The sequence below is a fragment of the Mastomys coucha genome, unplaced genomic scaffold, assembly GCF_008632895.1.
Source record: "Mastomys coucha isolate ucsf_1 unplaced genomic scaffold, UCSF_Mcou_1 pScaffold6, whole genome shotgun sequence".
Classification (NCBI taxonomy): Eukaryota; Metazoa; Chordata; class Mammalia; order Rodentia; family Muridae; genus Mastomys; species Mastomys coucha.
The window spans coordinates 79,830,543-79,841,328 of record NW_022196912.1 but is presented as its reverse complement, the minus strand read 5'-3'; the positions used below and the strand labels follow the sequence as shown (position 1 = coordinate 79,841,328).

The window sequence follows — 10,786 nt, the reverse complement described above, 5'->3', positions numbered from 1 at the left end:
ATTCTACTAGTAGAGTGTGAAAATTGTTAAAAGTATGTTTAAGAAGCCGGGCAGTGGTGGCGCATGCCTGTAATCCCAGCACTTGGGAAGCAGAGGCAGGCGGATTTCTGAGTTTGAGACCAGCTTTGTCTACAGAGTGACTTCCAGGACAGCCAGGGCTATACAGAGAAACCCTTTCTCGATTAAAAAAAAAAAAAGTATGTTTAAGAATATTAAAATTTTCAAAACTCAGAATTCCTGGGAACACTTATTTGTTCTAAGAGTATTTGAAAATACTAAAACTTGTCACCCCTTATTTTATAATTCTATAAGCTATTTGAACTGACAAATGAGTTTTAAAAGTTGCAGGATAAAAAATACCAAAAAAATCAATATTTACATATGTCAATAACAAATTATCTGAAAAAATAAATAGAGAAAGCAAATTTCATTTACAGTAACTATAAAAAATGTCTAGGAACAAATTTAACTAATGATATAGAGGCCTACTGTAATGAAAACTATCATGACTGATGTCAGAAATTAAAGAACACACATACTACACATGCACAGAAGTATCATGAAAAGTTCATGGAAAAATCAACATCCAATACCCAAAATGATTTGAGATTCACTGTAATTGCTATCAAATACCAAAGACATCACAATAGAAAAATTCTAAAATGCGTATGAGACTTCATACTAATTTGTTACAAAATATTTTACAAAGCAGCATTATACTGGCATTCCAAAACCAATGGAGTTTAGGGGTAGAAAGACCCTCAAAACAAACCCACACTTTATAGCCAACTGATTTGTAGACAACAGTGGAAATACATGGAAGTAAGGAAAATCTTAAAAGTAGGCCACTATGTCTCAGCAGTTACCAAAAGAAACAGCAGGGAGAGGTAGATCTGTCACTAAAGTACTTGCTTTGTAAACATGAGGCCTGAATCTGAACCCATGTTTTTAAAAAGGAGGGTTTGGTGACACCTATGTATAATCCCACCTCCAATAAAATAGAAAAAAACTGTGGATGGCACGAAAGGAATGACATGTGAAGTTGTCCTTTGATTTCCACATGACATGCACATGGGTACATGGACAGATACATACAATATTCACACACCAGCTCAGAAGGGATCAGAGGCTCAAATATAAAACCCGAAGCTATGAAATAACTATAACAAAAGACTGGTGAAGTGTTTCAGAACATTATAATGGCAACTGCATTTTTAAACAATTCCACAAAGCCCAGAAAATGAAAGCCAAAGTAGACATATGACAGTGTAGCAGACAATAAATGGGAGAAAAGTGTTCCAAAATGGAGAAGATATCTGCAAATTATATATCTGATAAGGGTAAAAGGCAAAATTATACACAAAACTAAAGAAGAAACCCGAGTAATAGACATTTCTCAGAATCATACCAGTGGCCAATGGAATTACGAAAGTTAGTCAGCGTCACTAGCAATCATGGCAACGCAAATTGAATTTAAAAATTCCTTCACTCTAGGTAGAATCATAATAATGAAAAAACAAAACATTTCTGTTGGTAAAAAGAAAAAGGAAATACTTGCACATAGTTAATGGGTATGTAAATTAGCTAACTATTATGGAAAAAAGACACAGAGTGGCCTGATAATGAGATATTCACTGAAGGCTCATGTGTTGTAAGCTTCTCTGGCAGTTGATAAATGGTTAAAAGAGATGGGGTCCGTGAAAGCCAGTCTTTTGGGTTGAATCTTCATGGGGTCAATTATCTGATGGCATTATTGGGAGGTGAGGCCTAGAGTTGCAGGAAGCAGGTCACTGAGAATGTCCCTTGGAAACATTCATCTTGTTCTTGAGCCTTCTTTCTGCTTCTTGGCCACCACAATGTGAACAGCCTTTGCCTCTTTTCCCCTCAGCCTTGGTATTCAATCTCTTCTCAAGTCCAAAGCAATGGACTCATCTGACCTTACACTGGAACCTCTGAAGCTGTCTGGGACCAACGGATATCTTTTGTCTTTTACATTATTTCCTTCTGTTTTTTTCAATCAACAAAAGATGATTTATTATTCTTATTTATTTATTTATTTCATTATTTTATTAAAGGAACTACTAGGCTGAGGAGATGGCTCAGTTGTTCCGAAAGAAACAGGTTTAGTTAGTTCACAGCACCCACATAACTGCTACTTCAGTTCTTTGGGGACCTGATGCCTCTGACCTCTGACGTCATAGGGAATCTGCATTTGTGTGAACACACATAGATACATTCAAAATTCAAAAATAAAAATAAATCTTTAAAAAATGGAACTACTATATATTTCAGCAATCCTACTTCTAGGTATGTATACGAAGGAAATGAATTCAGTATTCTGAAGTGGCATGAGCCTTCCTGTGTTTGTTACAGCCCTTTCACGGCATGCATGAAATGGACACAAGGAAAAGTGTTCATCAGCTCATGAAATATAGTTACCATTTATCTGCCAGAAGACAAAAATCCAGTAATTTAAAACAGTGTGAAGTGATTTGTCTGTCAGTATGTCAACTGGAATAAAACAGATACATAAATATATGTAAATATGTGTAAGCGCTCATATGTGGAATCTGAAAAAGTGGACCTCACAGGAGTGGAGAATATCGTAGCGTCTTGGAAAAGGGGAGGGCGTGAGGATATCAATCAATAGGCAGGAAGTTACTGTTGGCTAACAGAAATGCTTTCTGATGTTCTGTTGTGCAGTATGGTGACTATAGATAATGTACTATCTAAGAAAAGCTAAAAGAGTCCCAGGACTTGGGATGGCATAGACAGGATGGCTGCAAGTTTCAGGCCAATCTGGGCTACATAATGAGATTCTGTCTCCAGAGGAGCAAACAGACTCATAAGAAGTTTCATGTGTCCTTAAAGGTGAAAAGGGTTAAGCAAAGAGTAATTCCATTTTCACTGCCTGCCCTTTACCTTATGCATTTTAGGGTAACCAAATTCTTGCTTTGTAGCACTTTGAAATACTTTCTTTGTAGCATCTGAGAGAGTAAATACTGAAGGAAGGACAGGATTGGCAAACCATCCACAACTTTAGCAGCAACACCCAGGGCTGCTACAGCCATAGAGATTTGAAAGAACCGAAAAACCTCACAGTTAAGCTTGACTCACTAGAAGTGGGATAGCCAGGCATACGTGCTTCATGAACGGATGACTTGTTGTTCTAATAGACTTCCTAAAATGAATGAATTGGGAAAAAAGTCTAAATAAAACCAAGACACTATACCCAATGGAACCGAGATTTTACATCTAAATTTCAATTTATACAAAATTTGTCCAACATGAGTTAAATAATGCAAAAAAAAAAAAAAAATCACTCAGCCTTATCAAAGACCTGGAGCAATCTATAGCACAATTGCTTGTTTATTTAACAAAGATAATGCATGAAAAAGATGGGAAGGAGATACTTATTAAAGAAAGAAATTTAAGAGATTTAACCAATGCAACTACTGATCCTGCTTGGGTCCTGACCCAAAGCGACTAATTTTCCCTGAGAATTAGTGAATTAATGTCAATCGAGCACAAAATGTTACAAAAAGCATTAATTTTTAAAATTGTAATTATATTGTCTGACCAACACAATGAAATCTGTAGGTGTCTTTATTAACTAGAGATAAAGTCTCTTTTACTTATGTGTCATAGTACATGTTCTCTGGGATTTTTTTTCCCCCATAAGTGTGGGGAATAAAAGTAGGATTGGCCTTGCAGAAGAGAGGGAGGAAGGATTGTAGGGAGCAGAGGGTCAAGGACACCCGAAGAACCCAGCCCACAGAATCAACTCACCAGGCTCACAGAGACTGGACTGACAATCAAGGAGCCTGCACAGGTCTGTCCCATGTTATCCTTATGTAGCAGTGTGTATGTATCCTTGTGTAGCAGTGGGAGGGGGAGCTAACAGTGGGAGCCAGAGCTGTCTCTGACTCGTTTGCTTGCTTTGGGGACCCTTCTCCTTCTACTGGGTTGCTTTGACCAGCCTTGATAATAGGCTATGTGCCTAGTTTTAAAATGTGTTTGGTTGATATCCCTGGGAGGCCTGCTCTTTATGAAAAGAGGGGCAATGGAAGGGAGGGAATGGGAGAAGGAGTTAGGGATAGGGAAGCCGGGGACTTTCGCCAGGATATAGTATAAAGAGAACTAAAAAAAAAACAAACAAACCAGAATTAGCTGTATTTGAGTGAGTGCTGAAAAGAAACTGCCAAATTAGCTGCTCAACTAGGGGAAGATTTTTATTGTGGATAAGAGAGAAAATCTGCAGAGGCATATGGAAAAGTTCAAAGTGGAGAAACATCAAAACAAACCAATAAATAAATAAATAAATAAGGAAAGACTGGACTTTTCCTCCCCCTCCCCGCTAAGGCGGCTGAGAAGAGAGAATAGCTGGGATAGCAAGAGGGAAAATAGTAGAGAATAGCCTGTTGTAAGGAAGATAAGTTGCTGGGGGCAGGGGGAGCTGGTTTTTATCTAACTGCAGCCATCCTTCTCTAGTCCATCTTGACTTAAGCCAAGGCTGTCATTTCTGGACATAGGCACTGCCTATTGAAGTTGGGGTACTGGAGTTTCCTTAGGAACCAATGCTACCAAAATGTGGCTAATAATAGCTGAAGCTGTGTGATAGGAACATGGCAGCTCCACCTCTGTTAAAAGCCAGTTAAAAGCCTACATAGGAAAGCTCACTGGAACTGATGGAGTGACGTCTCATCACAGCACATTGCTTTATTCCCGGCCTTCCATTCTAGTTTGGTTTTAGAAGAGTTTCTTGGCATCTCAGTATTTCAGGTTCCTGTAATCCATACAGCATATTAACTTGCTTGCACACACACACACACACACACACACACACACACACACACACATCCCACCACCACCACCACCATGAGTCTTTTTAAAATTATTTTATTTTTTTTTTCATTCCAAATATTGCTCCCCTTCGTAGTCCCCCACCCCCAAGTTCTTCACCTCATCCCCTCTCTGCCCAGCCTCTGAGAGAGTGCTACCCCACCAGCCCACCCACCCCCACCTGACTCCCTGCCAGCATCCCTTTCCTGGGACATCAAGTTTCCACAGGATTAAGCTCATGCTTTCCCACTGAGTCCAGACAAGGCAATCAGTCCTCTGCTACATATGTGCCTGGGGGCCATGGACCAGCCCATGTATGTTCCTTCGTTGGTGGCTTAGTCTCTGGGAGTTCTGAGGGGTCTGGGTTAGTTGACACTGTTGTTCTTCCTAAGAGGTCGCAGTCCCTCTCAGCTCCTTCAGTCCTTCCTCTACCTCTTCTGTAAGGGTCCCCAACCTCAATCCAAAGGTTGGCTTTAAGTATATGGGAAGCAGAGAAGAGATAACAGCAGGGATAGCATCTGTCTCAGTCAGCTGCTGGTAGAGCCTCTCAAAGAACAGCCATGCTAGGCTCCTGTTTGCAAACACATGACATCAGTAATAGTGTCAGGGTTTTGTGCATTCAAATATGAAATGGATCCTGTGTTAGGCCGGTCTCTGGATGGCCTTTCCTTCAGTCTCTGCTCCATTTTTGTCCCTGCATTTCCTTTAAAGGAGCAGCTTTGGGTCAAAAACTTTGAGGATGGGTGGGTGGCTCGATGCCTCAAATGGGGGTCGTGTCTGTCTACTGGAGGTGGTTTCTTCAGGTTCAATTTCCCCACAGTTGGGCATTTCAGCTAATGTCATCCCCACTGAGTCCTGAGAGCCTTTCACATTCCAGGTCTCTGGGACTTCCTAGAGGTTCCTCCCACCCCATACTGCTGCTTATTTCAATTCATTCTCCTGGCCCTCTGGGCTTCTCTCATGTCTCCCCCCATACTTGATCCTGTCCCCCTCTTCCTCCTCCTCTCTCCCACCCAGGTCCCTTCCTCCCTCTGCCTCCCATGATAATTTGTTCCTCTTTTTAAGTGGGTTTGAAGTATCCACACTTCAAACTTCCTTGTTAAATTTCCTATGGTCTGTGAGTTGTATCATGGGTATTCTGAATTTCTTGGCTAATATCCACTTATCAGTGAGCACATACTATGCATGTCCTTTTGCGTCTGGGTTACCTCACCCAGGATGATATTTTCTAGTTCCATTCATTTGCCTGCAAAATTCATTCTGTCCTTTTTAATAGCAGAATAGTATCCCATTGTATAAATGAACCATATCTTCTGTATCCATTCTTCCATTGTGGGGACATCTGGGTTATTTCCAGCTTCTGGCTATTACAAATACGGCTGCTATGAACATAGTGGAGCATATGTCCTTATGAAATGGTGGAGCATCTTTTGGGTATGTGCCCAGGAGTGGTATATCTGGGTCTTCAGGTATAACTATTTCTGATTTTCTGAGGAACCTCCAGATTGATTTCCAGCCCAGTGTGCAATCCCACCAGCAATGGAGGAGTGCTGTTCCTTCTCCACATCCTCACCAGCATGCACTGTTGCTTGAGTTTTTGATCTTAGCCATTCTGACTGGTGTGAGGTGGATTCTCAGGGTCATTTTGATTTGCATCTCCTTGATGACTAAGGATGTTGAACACTTTATGTTATCAGCTATTGGAGATTCCTCTGTTGTGAATTCTCTATGTAGTTCTGTACCTGACTCTTAACTGCTCCTGATGAGAGACCCATCTACCGATTTTACAAAAGAACACATAATTCTGTGCTTCTGAGGGAGCAAGTAGAACAGAGAATCTGAGCCATGTCTTTTCATTTTCACAAAGGACTGCAGGATACTGTGGGGAGCCGTGAAGCTTGAGAGGCATTCGCCATGGCAAGATGGCGCCTACTTCTGCTGTTAACTCCTAGTAAACAACTGTTTGCGCATGTGCGTAGAGTGAAAAAGACGCCATGTCACGGCCCATTCTGGGGCGTTACGTAGGGTAATGAGCGGACAGCCAATCATGGGCAGACACGCCGCACTGTGGTGTATATAAGCAGTGCGGATTTTGGGCTCGATCCCTTTTTTCCATCTGGAGGAGGCAGTAAACGTCGCTGCAGAAGGAACCTAGTGTGTCCGAGTGTCTTCTTCCCGGCGAGACGACTGCGCGGGCTACAGGATACAGTTTATATTGCTCTTTTGCATCTTCCTTCATGACTTGGCATGAGGCTGATTTTGCAATGGTTTCTGAGTAATATGAAAAATTCTTTCTGCATACCTTTTACTTTAAAAAGCAGAAGATAGGAAGCAACCACTTAACCAAGAAATCTGAACTTTAGTTTGTGCTCCCTTTCAAATACGAGTTATATATTTTATGTACAATTTCAATAATTCAGGCTATATTAGTTAGTTCCAACTTGCATCTCTGAATTGCTCTCACCAAGAATGCAGTTGAGTGTCTGGAGAGATGGCTCAGTAGCTGAGCACTTGCTGAAACAATAATTTTCAATTAACAGAATTGAAAGACAAATCAGCTGCCATTCTGGTTCAGGGCAACCTGGGGCCTCTTACGCGGCAAGACTGTGATCTGCCACTGAACGGCATGTCTAGGTTCTGCTGAGTTCAGATAGAAGGACTAACTTTTGCTGTCCTCTTAGAGTTCTCAGCCTGGACCACTGACAGCATAGTGCCAGCTTCAGTACACCACTTCAAGGCCCTAGCTCCCCTACTCCAGGGTCTCCAGTTCTACACAGCTGACCATGTAGTCTTTTAGAAGGGCTTTTCATAGAAAATAATTATCACTGTGCTTAGACATTAGAAACTTTCCTTTTCATGTATTCTATACTGAGTGCTTTATACATTAAAGTGAAACAAAAATTCCAGGTTAAAAAAAATAAAGCTACAGACAAGTGTATGAGCAGGTTTCTAGCTTTTCTGTACTGCACACAAGCAGACAAACACAACACAACACACACACATACATACTGCACACAAGCTAACTTGCATGCACAAACACACAAACCTTTTCTTACCCACAAGCTAACTCATACACACACAACCTTGCTTTTCTGTGCCTGCACACAAGCTAACGCATACACACAACACTGAAACACACATGCATACAAACCACTTTGAAAAAATTAAGTGTGAGATTTGCACAAGTTGAGGGTAACACCACTCACATTAATCCACCCCCAAGCGTAGCCCATTTTACAATTACTTCTTTGCATTTATGTGGTAGTTTGTGACTTTTGTTTTTGTTGTTGTTTTTTGAGACAGGGTTTCTCTGTGTAGCCCTGGCTGTCCAGGAACTCACTCTGTAGACCAGGCTAGGCTCAAACACAGAGATCCACTTGCCTCTGCCTCCCAAGTGCTGGGATTAAAGGTGTGCGCCACCACTGCCTGGCAGTTTGAGACATTTTGATTAAGGACATATTATTTCCTTTCTTCAGGTCGATTTCTCAAAGGGTGCTTTGCTTTATAAAGGAAGCGCTCCTTCACCACCATCACGTTCTATAAGTGCGTCTTTACACTTGGCTTGGCTACAGCTTGCCAGCCACGGGGTAGTTTCTTTTCTAGAAGTTATTGAGCAAGATAAGAACACAGGACCTGTGCTTCAGCTCCCACCTCTCAGGGTCCAGAAGCAATAATTCAACTCCCACACACACTAGTGATACGAGCCACTTCTGATTTTTTTTTTTTTAGTGATATGAACACTATGTAAATAATGTTTTTTAATTGTAAAAAGTTTGTAAGACAGAATCTGGGAGACTACCTGTACACAAGAGGTAGAAATATGTTTTATTAGCATGTTCAAGGTAGTCAAAAATTTAACATCTTAACCCTCACAACAACCCTGTGAGGTAGGTAAGTCGTTACAATAAAACTAATATCCCATATAAAGTGCAACTCCCTGAAGAGTCTGTATTAAGAATAACTTGGTCAATAATATAACCATACCATTTTATATGTATACACTAATATTTATGTTCTGTATAGTTTGATTCGTGCAATACATGTTACTAGAAACGCTTGCTGCAAATCAAATCCCAATTACTATATTTGAGGAACTATTTAAATAAACCCTGGGCGATTTATAAAAATACTATCATCCTTTATCTTCTGTCAAAAATAATTTTCCTAATATTTACTGAAAGTGAGATGTTAGCAAGGTTTCATGCTCAGCTGCCCTTCTTTATAGCAAGTTGTCTTAACAGGGAACCGCAGCAATGGAAGGTTTAGCATGAAACCTTAGCAATTTGGTATTTGGCAGTGAAGTCTGTTGGCCTGTAGTCGTCAAATATACTCCACCCAATCTCAACCCCAAACATAAACAATGTTATTTTGCTATAAAGACTAAAATTAGTGATAGTTCATTAAGTATTCTCCCTAAGAATGTTTTCCCTTTAAATTGCAAAAAGATGAGTGACATTAGGTTATTTATAAGAAAACATGAAATTCTGTCAAGTGTTTTGACTTTGCACCCATGGCATTACAAGCCCAGGCCTCCTGATGTCAGTAAGCAGGTTCAAGGGAACCAGATTATTACTAAGTTTTTTTTAAATGTATTTTTTTCCTCTGTCCGACTAAAACACTGAACTAGAAGTATCACTGGGTACCTTATTTCCCTCTGAAATATATAATACATTTTTACTATTATTCCAACACTAATGAATATCCAGTGGCCTAATATTTTTGATAGTTGCTTTGTTTGCAAAACAATTTACTGGAGAATTTTCATTAATTTAATCATGAGATATTTACAACTGTTGTATGATTTATTTGTAATGCTTACCCTAACTAAAGTTTGAAGCTTAGCTAATGACTGAAATGTACTAGCAGGTCTACACTTTGGCAAACAGTTACAGTAACTTGCTACTACTACAAATCTATAAAAAAAATCATATAATTTTTAAAATTGCCCCAAGTAAATTAGCAAGGGGTAAAATAAACTAAGCCATCCATAAGCCATTCATTCAAATCCTACTAAATCCAATGCAGTGCACTTTGAAGGTAAGGCAAAGAAATATAGTCAGATAACCAAACTACTGACTGTATGCTAGGTTTTACTCAGGTATCTAAAAAGGGAAATTTAGAATTCAAATGACAAAGTATTTTCTTGGATTTAAGGATAGAAGTATAAAAAACCATTGAGGTATATATAAATAAAAAGTACAAAGGCCACGAGATACATTTTATTTCAACATAACATATGCTTGTATAAAAATAACCCAGAAAATACTTTAAAAATACATTTTTGCATAGATTGTCCATATAAAACATTTACCTGGGCAAAAAATTAAAAATACATCTCTGAAACTAGTATAGTTCAACTGTTTCCTTGGATACCAAGTATATACAGAACAAAAGCCCTTCATCTGGGGAGCATGGGCAGGCGGGAGAACAATTTAATTCAGCATCAGTCTATATTTATTTCTCTGTTGCTCGAATATAAACCAATGATGACAAGAGGAGAAACTCTGGGGGTTTATTTAACAAAATTAAATTCACATTTCTGAGGCCATCATAGTGCATCCAATGTCCGTCAATCTGGAAGGCTGCAGAATAATGATGCTCCTCTTTGTTAAATAAAGTGGCGCCTTCCAGCAAATATCTGCAAATGAATGACAACATGTAACAAAGTGATTAGGTCTCATTTTTATGATAGTTTTTTAAAAATATTGTTTACTTTTACAGATGTACACTATCATTTCTGCTTCATCAATAAGAATTGATATGTAACTAGTGACAGCTCCAAGGTTAAATAGGTCCTGTAAGGGCAGGACTAGGGTTTGAACTCAGTCCTGTTCTATAATCAAGCCCCTAATCATTATGCACACTGCTACTACCCCACTTTTTCATAGTGGACTCTGATCCCAGTCCGAACCCAGAAATCTAAAAGGCCTTGTTTTTTTTTGGG

General features: G+C 39.6%; 1 protein-coding gene across 2 annotated transcripts in view; it reads right to left on the bottom strand.

Annotated features, from left to right (window-relative positions):
• Nucleotides 1-8,644: 8,644 nt before the first annotated feature.
• The window catches only part of CUNH14orf28 (chromosome unknown C14orf28 homolog), an 8,034-nt gene continuing 5,892 nt past the window's right edge, over nucleotides 8,645-10,786 (bottom strand). For both annotated transcript variants that reach the window (XM_031356802.1, XM_031356803.1), the window contains exon 5: nucleotides 8,645-10,480. In XM_031356802.1, the coding sequence (XP_031212662.1) occupies nucleotides 10,297-10,480 (184 nt within the window). In that variant the 3' untranslated portion in view covers nucleotides 8,645-10,296. The remainder of the gene's footprint in view (nucleotides 10,481-10,786) is intronic.